This window comes from Symphodus melops (assembly GCF_947650265.1).
Source record: "Symphodus melops genome assembly, chromosome: 22".
NCBI lineage: Eukaryota > Metazoa > Chordata > Actinopteri > Labriformes > Labridae > Symphodus > Symphodus melops.
Genome location: NC_136712.1, coordinates 5,038,586 through 5,054,424, shown reverse-complemented (window position 1 = coordinate 5,054,424; position 15,839 = coordinate 5,038,586). Strand labels below are relative to the sequence as shown.

The following is a 15,839-nucleotide window of genomic DNA, read 5'->3' as shown; positions in this document are numbered from 1 at the left end:
GCCTTTAGGGGGCACCAGCGTGCTGCCAGCCGCTTACTGTAAAGAAGAACAAGAAGAAGAAGAAGAAGAAGAAGGAAAAGGATGTTGACGTCATTCAAAGGGCTCATGATGGCGGTCGATTTGACTCCTCGATTCAGAAGGTTGAACAGCCAAACAAGAATATTTCGTGAAAATATACAGCATGGTAAGACATGTAGTTGTTTTTTTTGTTTTAAGTATGAATTATGTTGAAATGAGGTAGTCCCGTTTATATAATTAAACAACACTCACACAAACATGATTGCACAAGTGTGTACTTGGCCTATATGTAAATACTATAACACTTCGCTGTCTCGCACCGACGGACTGTTTTAGACAACCATTATTATCATTATTATTATTGTTATTATGCTTTACGTGCACCAGAAAAAATACGTGCTGTAGAATAACTTAAAAATACTTAACTTGGTTAAGATCGAGCCAAAATAACTTCACTATTTCCATTTGAAAATAAAATAAGATATAAAAACTTCAATATAATGTGAAATGTACGAATGTAACTTTTTTTTTTTTTTTAAGTAATGGAGCAAAAATAACTTGCATGAAATATATTTTTGTAAAGTGAACATGCCATTGTCCTGCATAAATCATCATTATCATTACAGCATGGTCTTGTTCACCCATGTTTGTAAAAGTGTACCTTCATTTAGTCCATCACAACATTTAAGTGCTGTTCAACATGACTTGACCCTGTCTACGCTCACAGGTTTTTCTGGACCCTTTGGTGCCACCCAGCTGTGGCACAACATCATCCACGCCCTGCAAACCCAGGTGGAGGTGCGCCGCTGTAGGAGACATCTACGAGTTCATGCTGAGTGTTTCACCGGCTCAGACGCCGTGGACGCCGTCCTCAGTTACTTGATGCAGAATGTGGTGTTTTGCACAAGTGAAGTGTCTCGCCTCAAAGCTGCCCGACTTTGCCAGGCTTTAATGGAGGCTAAGGTGTTCGAACCAGTGGGTTCAAAGCTGTTTCGCAGAGACAAGGAGGGGACCTTTGAGGACAGCAGCTGCAGCCTTTATCGTTTTCTGGAATATAAAGTGTCACCCAATTGTGCCATGAAGGAGTGCAGCAGTGATGCAGAAAACATGGCACCAGACGGGCAGGAGCTAAAGAGGAAAAGGAGCTCCAGGTTGGTTTCTCATAGGTTCTAGTGGTGCTTAAATGACTTATTTAATTCTGTTTCTATTTTTTATTGCAAAACATGTATGTACGTATATATTCCAGGTCTTTAAATGCATCATTACAGCTGCATTTGTTTTTGAGGGAAAATATACCCACAATAAAACATTCCACTCACATTTTTTTATTGTGGTATGCAGCATAAATGTATATCATGATAAAGCTTTCTGTTGTTTCTGGAGGCTGAAGGAAGTGAGGACAATCTCTAATCCACTTGCTGTGGGACCATCAGACCGAAGAGTTGAGAGGCTGCTGAAGACCATCAACCTGCAACCAACCTTGTCTCAATCGCTGAACACGACTCCATCAAATTCTGCCTTTCTGTCCAAAACTGGTGAACTCATCTTTCATTGTCTGCAAGTTTGATTACTGCACTATATACAGGGGAACATGAGTTCACGATGCCCAATATTTCTTGGTCATTTCTCCCTCTGTAGTGGTGGACGAGGTCTGGAAGCAGCAGACGCTGCTGCAGCTGCTGCAGGTTGTAGACCTCCCCATGCTGGACTGCATCCTGACCTCCCCTGCCAGAGTCCAGGTCCAAGCCTGCAGAGCTCCTCTGGCCTCCCAGGACCTGGTTTTCTCTAACACATGCCTCGAGAGAGAACTGCCTGAAACTCTTAATCTGCCCCAGTCAGTACTCTAAATGATACTTTACAGATTTTATGCACAGTAGGCCCTGTTCCACTTTCAAAAGTTAGAAAAATTAACTTGCAGATTTATTGCAACCTTTTTTTCTATAATACAAACGTGATTTTCTGCATCCTCACCCCGTGTTTACAGGTTGGATGGGTGGCTGTCAGCAGCGGCAGACTGCTTGGAGCTCTTTCCTGACCAGCTGATCGTGGTAGCAGGGGAGCAACTCAGCCAACAAGGCAGAAATATCTTCTCAGACGATAACCACTCTGAGCAGCTGGAAAACCAAAAGACACTGCTCTTTGACACCATTGCCAAGTACTACAGTGGACAGGAAAAAGCTCCACTTCTCTCAGGACACCACATGGACATACACGCTGCAATCCTACATTTGCTGGGTGAGGCTTGATGAGGCTTACAGTAATTGTATAGCTTCTGTTTGTTTAAATGATTTCCCAATACTTTCAAGTTTTTCCTTTTTGTGCTTCTCTAACTCCTGCCTTTATTCTTTCTAGAAAATGGGAAGGCTCAGGATGCCATCAAAGCGTCTCAATTGTGTTTTCGACTGCTGGAGACGAGCGTGAGAGATGAACTCAGGAGACTTCTGACCTTCATGGCCACAGCAGCTCACCCCGATGCTTGTCGTCTTCAGAAACAAGTACAACATCCATTTTCTCTTCACCATTTATGAAAATAAAGGAAACGTATGTCCGTGTATGTATTTACAATAAGCAGATTCCAACGAACCAGAATGCAGTGTGAGGCCACGCAGGTTCTTCATAGCAGATAAGTCATCAGTGTGTTTTAATCCATTGTTTTTTTCTCTGCGATGTTTCCTTTCAGATCGATAACAGAGCCTGGGTCTGCCGCACTTTTCAGAGAGCGGTTGTCCAGAATCCTGAACTGACTCGATCCCAAAGTGAAACTCTGATGCTGTTTCTCATGGACAATTATTCTCAGATCTTCAAGGTACGTTTTGAACGGTTCAAGTCATCTGCTCTTAAAAAGAACCTGCTCTTTTAAAAACAATGGAAGATAAAACGTTGCTGATGTGAGTTTTATTCTAAGTCAGAGGGGCCTATAAGTGGTGTCTAATTCTTCTCAAGTTGGGATACAGCTGAAGCTTTTACCTTTTTTTTCTTTCTGTGATGAATTCAGACGCCGACATCCCTGATCGAAGCCGTGAGGGGAACTCTCAGGACAATGCAGCAGGGAAAAGACGCAGACTCGTTTGCAAGTAAATACAGACAAATAAATATACATAGTGTCTAGCAGATAAGATGCACACTACACCATCACCTGAAACAACACTCTGAGGTCATGCAAACTGTGCGTATGTCTGGTTCTTAATTCTTTTAGTTCCCAACTAACTTAAATGGCTTTTTACTCACTACTCATTGGCTAAAAAACTTAATGATGCATCGTTTCATATTTTTACAGTGTACTAAACATTTTAAAGGAACTAATGCATATGAAACTTCATGATGTTGGTTTCCTTTTTCTCAGGCTTCATTAAAAAGGTTAATCTTTGTTACAGCTTTTTATGTGCGATAAGTGACGATTAAGGCCTTACAGTTCCAAAAACATGTATTTGAAATAATCAAAGCTAGTTTGAATCTGTGTTTATATCCAGATGATCAACACATTGCACTCATGTTGATGCATTTTGAACAAAGTGCTTCAAAGGACTGACTCTAAACCTGCATATGAGGGCTTGAGGCTGACACTGTCTCCCACACTGTGTGTTGCAGCGTTCACGTTCTGCCAGCAGGTGACGCCACACGAGTACGAGGACCAACGAGAGGCTACCACCCTGGAGAGCCTCAAACTGCTGCTCCGTGACATCTCCTCCAGCACGGCCATACCTGTGAAGGAGAGGAGGAGGCTGCTCAAAGAGTTTGAAAAGCATCACCCTGTCGTCTTCCTCCAGCATTTCTCTGGAACCTTCTGACCCACATGACTGAAGGCTTGCAGTTCAACTTCCTATAGGAGCACTTTTTTAAGGTCAATGCATAAAGGTACAGCTCTTACAATGAAGGATAATGATAATACTTCTTTGGACATCATGGGTCTAATTAAAGAAGATGCTTTTAATACGTTGCACCGAGCTGACATGGTCACAGTTAATGTTGTTAAAAGTGTTTTCCATTTTAAATACTAAAAAGATTGTGCAGCTACAACCCAGCTGCACGGCTCTAGCACGTTTTGTGTCACTGGATGCATCATCTACCTTATGAACTTTATAATTAGTCATTTTTAGAAACGTTTGTTCTCGTCACAGGCGGAGTTATAACTGCAAATGGTTTTGCACTTTTACTAAGTGATGTAATGTCAGCTCTTTTATGATATAAAGTGCCTAACAGTGAGTCACAGATGCTTCAGATGGGGGCAGCATTAGTTCTATATGAGGACACATTTTTAATATTGAGTGTTTTATTGGGGCAGTAACGCTGTATTGACATACTGCCTCTGTTGCCACCTCGGATAGGGGGAAGAAAAAGGATTGAATGTCGTGGCAAAACTGAAGAGTGTATGTGTCAAAGTCAAAGAAAACTGGAAAAGGATAACCAAAAGAATTCTTGATTTAAAAGCCATTATAAGTTACTAGTTTGGAGGCTGAAATAGGGAACAGCTTGTGGACTGAGTTATTGAATTTGGAAATGGAACTTTGTTTTTCAGAAATAATATTGTGCACTGGATCAGGCATTAAGATTCCTCCATATGAATTAATATAGAAGCAATTTTGTTTCATGTTTTTATTGTAGCTTGTGTGTAATAAAGGAGATTACTGGTAATCAACACTAATGTAGCAGAAAAAGGTTTAACTCTGATTATAACTGTTTTTATTTTTAGAGATGACAGGTTTAAATTCACACTAATATGACATGAAAACAATTATGTAAGAAGCTAACATAGCTCAGGTTAATGTTTGTTTAATATGATTTAGCTTTGCTGTTATAAGTATCTACTGGTGCCAGGTCTTTTTTTGTTTGTTTGTTTGTTTTTAGGATTTGACTTGAAAGTTCAGTTTACAGACTAAACTATAAACAAGGCTACTAATTCCCCTCAGTTGGATTTTATTATTTTAATTCAAAAAGCCATGATCGTATAAAATTAACTTACAGTCTAATGTCTTTTCTGTCAGCATCTTTCGTTCTTTACACTGAAATCATCTAAGAATCAGAATGCACTTTTGGATGCTGAAACATGCTTTATTTTCTACTTGAATAACATCTAATAAAAAATTCTCAAAGTAAACTTTGCTATTTTTTCTATTGTGCACATGGTTCCTGATGGTTTTTTTGTTTTTGTTTTTACAGTCTTATAAAATGAGAACAAGTAGGAATTATAGACCGTTGTTGTTGTTGTTGTGCCTCATAAATAATTGAGTCATGAGGATCTCTCTCAGAATAAATAAATCAAATCAAAAGCCAGAATTGAGTCCATGCCAATGCCACGTAGATGTGTGCAAGAAAGCAGATCATCAGGTGTTTCGTTGCAACTTGCAGCAGTGAAAATGGGGTCAGTATATATTCTGCTATAAACTTACAATGATCTGTTCGTGGTCCTTTTGCCTTCAGTTATTATCTTAACTGGTCTGATCATTGGAGTATGTGCAACATAAACTAAAACTACACACAGTATTGCGTGGGAGTCCAGACACTTCGGTGTTGTTGTATGTGGTTAAAGAAAACGACGATGACGTCGATGCACCTGACTCGTAAACAAACCCGGAAGTAGGGTTTTCCGTTCACTCGCGTCCTCCTTAACCAACTCATTTCGTATGCTATAGGAAGACATGGGGGCTCTGTTTCACAGCCATTACTGACAGCGGGTCCAGCTGAGAGTCTGCCTATAATAAGTAAAGAGTTCGGAAAGCTTAATTCAGATCAAGGTTAGTGGCTGGAGGGTTTCGGGGTGACAGTAACGTCGCTGTGTACGAGACGCATTGTTGGCTAGTTAGCTTGGTTAAGCAGCTACCGTGATGTGCTTGTATAAAAAAAGTCTGTAGATAGCTTGGACGATGTCAGCCTTTTTGGGGCTACAAAGGTAGTTAAGGGGTTTGAGAAAGTAGCTGATAAATGCTAACGGTGTTGTTTCGTCGCTAGTTCTGGGTTTAATAAGAGGACCACCACCTCCTCAGCTAACATCCGACTTGTTTAATCAGTAATGACACCGTTGCTAAGCTACAAAGAACGTGTGTGTGTTAAAGCTCATTTTTCTCCTCACATACATACTGTAGCTTTTCAAACCAGGACTATATTAGTAGATTGGTTTTAAAAACATGCCTGGCTTTTGACGAATGCTAGTCAGCTAATGACTGAGCACACAGGTGAGTTTACCTGATGTTGACAGATGTTAGTGTCGTAGTCGTAATACTGTCATGTGTGTTTATACATGATGAAGACAAAGCTTTGCTTATGATGTTGGAAGACATTTTTAAATGCATTATGAAGGTGTGTCGTGTGGCATGCATGCTTAGCTAAGAGCTCCATGAAGGAGGAAAAAAAAACAACAGTCATGACTGTGATGTTGCAACATCAGTTCTCTCTGCACGGTTGCACCATTTAAAAACGAAGCTGCACACTTTTAGGACAGGCTTAAGTAGATCTCAATGATGCAGAATTGCTCTATACGAGGCAGACAACCTGATTGGTCCTTTCAATACTAATAGAATGCACCCTTATTAGTGCTATTTACTGATTGTTAAAGCAGTTTGCATCGTCTGAGCATACATGATAAATGATTTAGCTGGAGCTGCTCATTTAGATTGGAGATCAGTTGTGATCCATTCAATACAAATGTTGTAAATGTGTCATTGCACTCAAATGTTAGAAATAACTACACAAACTGTACCGTGACACAGTTTGTCTTTGGAAGCCAAAATTCTTCCACTACCATAATAACGTCTGCTTCTTACAAACAACCTCCTTCTCTGCTCTCCAGCTGCTGACAATATTACTCAATACTCAATATTACACAATATTACTGCCATTCAATTTTCAGATTAGCTATTCCAACCTTGATAACTTTGAATAAATTTTTTTTTTGTTACCTCACGATTCATCGTTACATCCCTAGTACCGTGTGCCCTTTGTGAAGGGCGTAAAAATAAACGTCAAAGTAGTTGAAGCCCACTGTAAGCAGATAAAAAAAAAAAAAATGACGATGCTCCTCATGTACAAATAATTGTCCTCTGTCACCAGCAGCCATGTTCCTTTGTGTGACTTCCTACTTTGAGTTATTGTATAAAAAGGAGGAAGGTGGGGAGTGTTCTCTAGATATTTTATTTGTGTGTGTACCGCTTGTTCTTTCATAGGGGGGTATTTATTCTCCCAGGTTGGCTCAGCCGAGGCAGGACGCTGGTCGGCACTTTGATGTGCAATTGTCTCTGTGCGTGTCTGCTGGATTGCCACGCTTTGCTAGAGAGGTTCAGGCTGCAGCTTCCCCCTTTTTCAGTAATTGCAAAAACGCCTTTAGTTTTGACATTTTACTGACTCTCTTAAAAACTGTGGTTTCGCTTGATGTGCTTACCTGCTGTGCATGGTTTTTGTCTTCAATTTTGTCAGACCTGAACATGGAGTCTATGCTTAACAAGCTTAAAAGCACCGTTACCAAGGTGACGGCAGATGTCACCAGCGCTGTCATGGGCAACCCGGTGACGCGGGAGTTTGAAGTTGGCCGACACATAGCCAGCGGGGGTCCCGGATTGTGCTGGAGGATCTACAACGGCACCAAGAAGTCAACAAAACAGGTTAATTCCCTCTGTCACCCGACTAGACCGGCCTCTCATTCCTTAAAGTTAAGATGGAAAAAGAACGGTCGACTGATAATGCTGACGTGTCTTTGAACCCCCTCTTAGGAAGTGGCAGTGTTTGTGTTTGAGAAGAAGGCGGTTGATAAGTACCCAAAATTTGAAAAGGACCAAATAGTTGATTCGCTAAAACGAGGGGTGCAACAGCTGACCAGACTGCGTCACCCGCGTTTACTGACTGTGCAGCATCCTCTCGAAGAGTCCCGGTGAGTAACACACACACACACACACACACACACTTCAAGGACTAATAGAATGAGTCACTGCTCAAAGAGGGGGCCTGACTTTAAAGAGGAAAAAAAATGCTTTACAAATCTGTTTCTCTGTCTCCTTGTGTGTGAATATATTAACAGAAGCTGGATCAACATACTCTGTACATTAGCTACCGATGAATAAAGTCAAGTCACGCTGGTGTTATTTCTCTGTTTGCTCCTCAGGGACTGCTTGGCGTTCTGTACAGAGCCCGTGTTTGCCAGTCTGTCCAACGTGCTGGGCCAGTGGGAAAACCTGCCCAGCCCCGTGCCCACCGACATCAAGGAGTACAAACTGTATGATGTGGAGACCAAGTACGGCCTGCTTCAGGTGAGAGTACACACGTGTATGCATGCATGATAAGGTCGCTTTTTCGCTTCGTCTTGTGATATTCTGAGGTCTACAAAATCGCCTGACAGCACACAAATGCTTGAGTGTGGATGACTCGACCACGAAGCAAAAACTCAATCCAATTCGGTTTTCTCCTCTTTGAAGACGAAGAAAAAACTGGCAAATATTTTCATCTTGAGGCCGAAACCAGTGAACTTTAAAGCTGTTGGAGTTCTCATAGTTTCTAAATCGGCCTTTGAAATAGCTTTCAATGAAATGTAAACTTCAAGATGCAAGTAAGGTCAAAAAGGTTTCAATCGAGAAAAAACCAAAACCAAAGTCAATGTGGATTAATTGAATGATTTCATTTTTCCCTTTGAAAACGGCCCTCAGATTCCAATGACACAGTTGTTGTAAGCACACTTAATCTCAGCTGTCTTTCAGGTTTGACTGATTTTTCTCGTCTCTTCAGATCTCGGAGGGTTTGTCCTTCCTCCACAGTGGGGTAAAAATGGTCCACGGCAACTTGTGTCTCGAGAACATCATCCTGAACAAGAGCGGAGCGTGGAAGATCATGGGCTTCGACTTCAGCATCTCGTCCTCTAACCCCTCAGATGCTGAGGTTTGTTCCCCCCTCAGCGCGCTCTCTCAGGCTGAGCTCACCTTCAAAGTGCTTTTCTAGAACAACACCTTACTTTATGATCACATCTTTATATTTCTGTGTTTTCTCCCCCTTCTCCAGCCTAAATACTCGTGTAAAGAGTGGGAGCCTAACCTCCCTCCTCTCTGCCTCCCTAACCCTGAATACCTGGCACCCGAATACATCCTGTCCGTCAGCTGTGACTCCGCCTCCGACATGTATTCATTGGGTGTGGTCATGCATGCCGTGTTCAACGAGGGCAAGCCTGTTTTCCAAGTCAACAAGCATGACATATTTAAGAGCTTCAGCAGGCAGCTGGACCAGGTGAGAGGAGGCGAACGAACGACTCCAAGAAGCATAAATCTGCCACGAAAGAACAAACGTGCAGCAGCACTTCGAAAGCTTTTATTTAAATGTCGCTAGAACTTATCATGGACATCAGATCTTCTCGGGAAGGGAAGTTTATTTATAAAGCAGCATTCAAACACAGAGCAATATGAGATTAAAATAAAAATGTATTAAACATCTGAAAGAGAGAAGACAAATAAGAGAGAGAGAGAAATGAAGAAACAAAAAAAGAGAGAAGTAAATAAATAGCCATTGAATGGAAATAAGAAAAATTAGACAGGAAGTGTTTGAACTCGTGGAAAGGCAGCAGTTTCTAGAGAAAAAACAACACGCTGCTTTACGTAGGCGAAGTCCTCAAAGCGGGCGCTTAGGGTTTGAGTCCAACCTGCGGCTCATTCCTGCATGTCAGTCCTCACTCTCTCTCTTCATGTTTCTGATCAATGACGGCACAAAAAGCCACACAAACTGTTCAGCTCTGCCTGTTACTAGTTCTGCACTTTGCTCTGCTGTTTCTCACCTGTAGCTCAGCACCATGAGTCCAGCACTGTTGAACAAGATCCCAGAGGAGGTGCGGGAACACGTCAAAATGCTGCTGAGCGTCACACCAAACGTCCGACCGGATGCCGACCAGATGACCAAGGTGGGATTTGAAACAGCATGCAGAAAGATGCAAACACCTAAAGAGGAAGTTGCACAGTTTTAAAAGGTGCATCTGTATTTACAAATAACTTTCTGTTTTTCTAATTGTATTTTTTGTTTAAAACGTAGATACCGTTTTTCGACGACGTGGGTGCTGTGACGCTGCAGTACTTTGATTCCCTTTTCCAAAGGGACAACCTGCAGAAGTCGCAGTTTTACAAAGGCCTCCCCAAAGTCCTGCCCAAACTCCCCAAGGTGCTTCCATGTTGTTTTCATCATGTTGACATTCATTGTATTTACTGTACAGTGTGAGTAAAGTGAGCAAAAAAAAAAAAAAAATGGGTATGACTGCTAATTTCCACGTAGCCGCATTTAGCTTGTTAGGTCCCGTTTCAAGTTTTACTCTTTCACGTTTTTGTTTTTTTCTGATCGCCTGCTTCTTTTTTTCCTCCCCTCAGAGAGTGGTGGTGTATCGAATCTTGCCGGCTCTGAACTCGGAGTTCGTTAACCCGGACATGGTTCCCTTCGTGCTGCCCAACGTGCTGCTGATCGCTGAGGAGTGCACCAAGGACGAGTATGTTCGTCTCATCTTGCCTGACCTCACGCCTGTTTTCAAGCAGCAGGAGCCCGTCCAGGTAAAAACAAGAAACTCAACTTGTACAGCAACCTTCTGTGTGTTCAAGTGTTCAACATACCTTCTGTGCAGTCTGGAAACAGTAAAACGATGAAACTTTTCCAGATTTTACCTTTTTGTGGCGTCAGTTTTTCTCTGACTTTTAAAAGATCTTAATCAGCAGTATGTACAATAACAGACTACAGAGCATGCTCTGTTTCACTTTGGTACATCACTTTATGCAGATTTGTCTTTCTCTGTATTTTTCTTTCCACGCTTCTTCAGGCTAGTAATATGGTGAGTGGTCTCTGCTGTCAATTTAAATTCGATCACATCAGTTAGTCTGTGCCCTGTGTTGTGTTGTTTTATGTTGTGTATGTGTGCATTACTAATTTAAGGCTAACTTAAGTCACAACATGCTAACTCCACTCACTCATCCGTAGCGAACAATCCTGAGCTTTTCTTTGACTGAAGCGTTGTTTTCCTGACTTGGGCCCCTTTGCTGTGCAGATCCTGCTGATCTTCCTGCAGAAGATGGACCTGCTGCTTACAAAGACACCAGCGGAGGACATTAAGAACAGCGTGCTGCCTATGGTCTACCGAGCGCTGGAAGCTCCCTCCGTGCAGATCCAGGTACTTCCTGTTTCCCTCTTTCTTTTCTTCTCAGCGCTGCCTCGGTGGGTCACAGTGAGAGAAAAAAAAAGAGAGAAGAGCCCCCTTGGCGTCGTTAAAATGTCAGGTTTCATAACTTCTTATCTGTGGCTGCGCAGGAGCTGTGCCTGAACATCATCCCGACGTTCGCCAACCTGATTGAATACACGTCCATGAAGAACTCCCTCATCCCTCGAATCAAATCAGCCTGCCTGCAGACCTCGTCGCTGGCCGTAAGTCTCAATCTGTCCCCGTCTCCTCTAAACCCCCTCCAGCTTTCATGTTCTCTTCCCATGCATACGTAACTCACACGCCCTTCCGTGTGCATCTCTTCTGCTTCACGTCCTCCTGTGAAGCCGTTTTGAAGCAAAATGTTGCTTCTTATTTTTTTTTTTTTAAATTTCAAATGTGTCTCTATCTTCTGTGTTTCTGTGTAGGTGCGAGTGAACTCCTTGGTGTGTTTGGGGAAGATTTTGGAGTATTTGGACAAGTGGTTTGTCATCGACGAGATTCTGCCCTTCCTCCAACAGATCCCCTCCAGAGAACCAGCAGTTCTCATGGGCGTTTTAGGTACACACACCGTACTGGAAAACTCCCTCTCTCTTTCCCAGGGCTTCAAGTGTGAACAATGAAGCAACCTCTCAGCAAACTTAATGACATGTTGTTGTTGTTTTTTACTTCTCTTTGAAGGAATCTACAAGTGCACCTTCAGCCACAAGAAGTTAGGCATTCCCAAAGAGAACCTCGCCAGCAAGAGCCTGCCCCACCTGGTCTCTCTTAGTATAGACAACAACCTCAACCTGAACCAGGTACTGTACGCTCTAAGTACTTTTACTTCATGCTAAATGTCTTTTTTCAAATGTCTCTTTTATTAAATCGTCTTATTCCTTGTCTCAGTTTAACTCCTTCATGGTGGTCATACGGGAAATGCTGAGTCGCATGGAGGCTGAACACAAAACCAAGCTGGAGCAGCTGCATGTCATGCAGGAGCAGCAGAGGTAACGATGTCATCACCCTGGTGTGATTATAAATATTAAGCGGGATCTGCATCAACTGAACATCTACGATAACTGGATCTGTTTTTGGAAAGCAGTTAGCTTTTGAACTGAACAGCGTGAGTAAGATGAGGGTATGAATAGCCTGGTCTGATAAGTTCTGACTGTGTTTTTTTTTTCTTTTTTTCGCCCTTTTACAGGAGTATGAACCCAGGAACACAATCAGAGGAGACAAGGAGCCCACCTAACACAGGGAACCAGGTGAGAAGCCAACACAGACACCAGCTAACAAAGTTGTACCTGTTTGTTTTGACCGGGAGCTTTTTGAAAGGAAAAAAAAAAAACCCTCTTTGTCCCGCTGTCATCACATCACGTCGTCTCCTGATTTCAGATCGACGACATCTTCGGCAGCACTGGGGTTAATGGGAAAGAGAACGGAGCCGCAGCATCAGCCCCGCAGCCTAATAGAGTACGGAAACACGTGTCCCGCCTTTTTTATGCGATATCCTTCGCCTTCGGTCCCATTTAAAACGCTCACTGTGTCTCATCTGTCTTTTAGATGTCTCTGACTCTGGAGGAGAAACAGCGACTGGCGAAGGAGCAGGAGCAGGCGGCCAAACTGAGGAACCAGCAGCCTTTAGCACCACAGACCATGAAGCCAGCCAACACGAACAACTCGCAGGTAACGTCGAAAGACATTACCAATCTCATACGCAGATATGGCTTGTTAGGATGATTTTTTTTTCTTTCTCAGTACTTTGTTTTACGCTCTGTCATTCACATACCTGGATGTTTCATTTCGCAGACTAAGGATCTGACAAGCAGCCTTCTCAACAGCATGACGTCTCTAAACAGCCTGTCCTTGGCCAACCAAGCACGACCAGCCCCAGTTCAAGGGACCACCATCGCTGCCTTCCCCTCTCCCAGCCCCATGATGGCCACCGTCGGGGCTCCAGTCTCTAATGGCTTCAACCCCACCATGGGCTTCCAAACAGGAGGAATGGGGATGGGCATGCGGCCCGCGGGCCCTGGCCTCTACGGCGGCATGGCCACCACCACCAGCACCCCAAACTTTGGAGCCCTCGCCCAGAATCAAGGACAATTTGGGCAGGCAAACAAAGCCCCCGACATGTCAGCCCTGGACAGTCTTTTTACACCCAGCCAGCCCAAAGTCACTCTCAACCAGATGGGTCCAAAGCCCACGCCTGGCACCAATACCCCTTGGTTAAATCAGTTTGGTTCAGCCCAGAACGCTCAGACTCAGATGCAGGGGGCGTCGGTAGGAATGGGAGGGATGCCCAGTGGGTTTGGGATGCAGGCAAACCCTTTTTTCAGCCCTCAGAACTTTGCTCAGCCTGCTGCTGCCCCTAGCCTCAACCAAAGTGGAATTAAACAAAGTGCATCTGTCAACAATGATCTGAAAGACTTATTTGGCTAAATGTGAATCCTAAAAAGATCTGGGTCGAGTATATTCCTTTGAAATCTTTGGACGACCTCGAATTCTCACAGAACAAGACACTGATTGAATGTGAAGATTTAAAATCCTTCCACGTGTGTTACCTTCTGTCTTTCTAATCGGACCTGGTTTAAATTCTCACTTTCGCGCACATTCAGCTGGAAAATTCTGGTACTTCTGAATTCTGTTTCTACTTGATAAGATGAACAAAATGTTTGAGGTTGACGCTTCCTCCTCCATGCCGTGTTCTTAACAGGCTGGGGGGTTTCCTACTGTTTTGTACTTGACATTCTTGAACGTTCAAATTCCAAGGTTGGGATGAATTGAACGGCTTATCATAGCTAAGGTTTTGTGATCATACCATGATTGACTGAGTCATAGGAGTGGATACCACCTTTAAAATTGGCAGAAAAAAATGCAAAACAATTGCTTCACGTCTGTTCAATTTCAGGCTTTGTACCTTTCATTGCTTCTCCAGATTTATTTTGGTGCGTGTCTAAAGTGATAATGCTGAAGAACAAACAGCACATGCGCTGGAAATATGAGCCCAGTGGGAGTGTAGCACTGACAGGCCTGCAGTGACTGATCTGCATCCATGAGGCTCCTCAGTGGAGAACACATGAAAGTGGATGTAAGAAACTGACTGGCTCAGGGTTGCACTTCAAAGAGGGATAACCGAGTAGCCCCACTGCAGCCTGTTTCCATGGTAACTGTTTCTCCGCAGCCCCAGAAACCTCCATTTTAGAGGACACACAAAATCAGGACTGATGCTGAAGTCTTTCCCCTCTTTTGGGCTCCTTCTTTTCATCTGCATCGATGGCTTCAAAGCTTTCCACGTTTGTTACTTAAAGCAGGCTTTTTGAAGAGAAGGGGTCTTTTTGTCTGGTCCAAGTTTGCAGGCAACCATTTCACCTCCTTTTGGCAACGTAAACAACTTCTGTAAAAGGCAACACTTGTGCAGAGTCGAGCGCCCTGTTAACAAGATGCTAACGCTAAGTAAAAGAATGAACGAGGACACTCGTTCATTCTCGTTCAACACTGCACTGCTGAGGCTGAATGTGCCTTACACTCGTCTGTTACTCAAGTATTAATAGTGTCCCTTTGAATCAGCTGTCTGGCTTCATTACTTCGTCGCGTGTTACTGAAATTGACCACAAAAGATCTAAAGTTTAAAGTTAGCATCTTTTCCAATAAAGATTCCTCATAATTTAAGTGACCAATCCCAACATTTACTTCGCACGCTCTCAGATCAGATGAGTCTTTACTGAGGTTCCTTCTGCGCCCCGCTTCTGTTCATCACTTTGTACAATGAAGATGTTCTCTATATATTTTGATTTCAGCACGTCGCAGCTGTCAGAAGACCTGTGCTGGAACATGTTATTATGAAGTGTAAATACATAGTATTTAAAAAATGGATTACTCAGTGAGGGCCGTGAGATTTTTGATGTCCTTGTGATAACGGAAAAGAGGCCTTAGATGAGTCGTGTGCAATAATCCTTATCGGTTGTTTAAGGGTGCACGTCAGTTGTGTCCTTACTTTCATCTCCACTGACCTGCAGTTTAACCTTCGGTCCGTCAGAGTTTCTAAACAGCTTAACATCGATGTGTTCTCATTCTAAATCTTACATTTTTTTCAGGTGAAATGCATCATTTTAGGGTTTTTAGATTGCACCTTGGTCGCACCGTTTCTGCTGACTATGATTGTTGTTAACATGCTGAAGTGTTTTTTTGTCATGTTTTTGGGTTGAACTTCCTTTTTTGTACCACCTAAACAAAAGTGAGTTCCTTTCAGCCGCATGGGGTTGTTGCTCGCTGACCAAACGGACTCGTCAGGTTCTGGTTTTTATTTCCAAATTTTGTCGTGAAAAGAATCCATTTGTTTGCTTGACCGACTTACACTTTGTGGGAACTTCAGCGTAATCCCCATTGAAACTGATTTGTTGGACGTGTTTCACATATCAAGGCCGAACCCCAAAGCAGAAAACGAAAAGCTTATTCTTCTACCAGATTGTTTGTATACCACTGATGTCCTGTATGTGTAGTGTTGCCCTCGTTTTATGTGTGACGGTGCTGGTCTCTGAGGTGGAGCAATGAAAATCTGTACATATAAAAGAAAGTACACAATCAAATACCTTCAGAGTGTTTTTTTATTTATTTTATTTTTTATTTAAAGCTCCTGTGAGGAGTTTTGAATACACACAAATTAAGTGCAAGTGACTGGAAAAAATTGTCCTCGTCTCAAGCT

The 15,839-nt window shown here is 42.8% G+C and overlaps 2 protein-coding genes across 4 annotated transcripts; both read left to right on the top strand.

Moving 5' to 3' along the window:
- Nucleotides 1-6: 6 nt before the first annotated feature.
- depdc4 (DEP domain containing 4) lies at nt 7-5,113 on the top strand. The gene is made up of 9 exons (XM_079335797.1): nt 7-184; nt 746-1,169; nt 1,402-1,553; nt 1,657-1,852; nt 2,003-2,253; nt 2,371-2,513; nt 2,699-2,824; nt 3,014-3,092; nt 3,607-5,113. Exons 1-9 carry the CDS (start codon nt 82-84, stop codon nt 3,804-3,806), a joined length of 1,674 nt encoding a protein of 557 aa, XP_079191923.1. The 5' UTR covers nt 7-81; the 3' UTR covers nt 3,807-5,113.
- Nucleotides 5,114-5,562: 449 nt separating this feature from the next.
- On the top strand, nt 5,563-15,723 carry scyl2 (SCY1 like pseudokinase 2). 3 transcript variants are annotated; one of them, XM_079335325.1, is made up of 19 exons: nt 5,563-5,750; nt 7,426-7,610; nt 7,719-7,876; nt 8,108-8,252; nt 8,725-8,874; nt 8,995-9,216; nt 9,764-9,880; nt 10,009-10,134; nt 10,338-10,514; nt 10,778-10,789; nt 11,003-11,125; nt 11,263-11,376; nt 11,581-11,713; nt 11,834-11,952; nt 12,041-12,141; nt 12,339-12,399; nt 12,530-12,607; nt 12,698-12,820; nt 12,944-15,723. In XM_079335325.1, exons 2-19 carry the CDS (start codon nt 7,434-7,436, stop codon nt 13,574-13,576), a joined length of 2,769 nt encoding a protein of 922 aa, XP_079191451.1. In that variant the 5' UTR covers nt 5,563-5,750; nt 7,426-7,433; the 3' UTR covers nt 13,577-15,723. The 3 variants fall into 3 exon arrangements, with proteins under 3 accessions (XP_079191451.1, XP_079191449.1, XP_079191450.1); XM_079335323.1 differs by lacking the exon at nt 5,563-5,750 and adding an exon at nt 5,761-6,188; XM_079335324.1 differs by lacking the exons at nt 5,563-5,750; nt 10,778-10,789 and adding an exon at nt 5,762-6,188.
- Nucleotides 15,724-15,839: the final 116 nt, after the last annotated feature.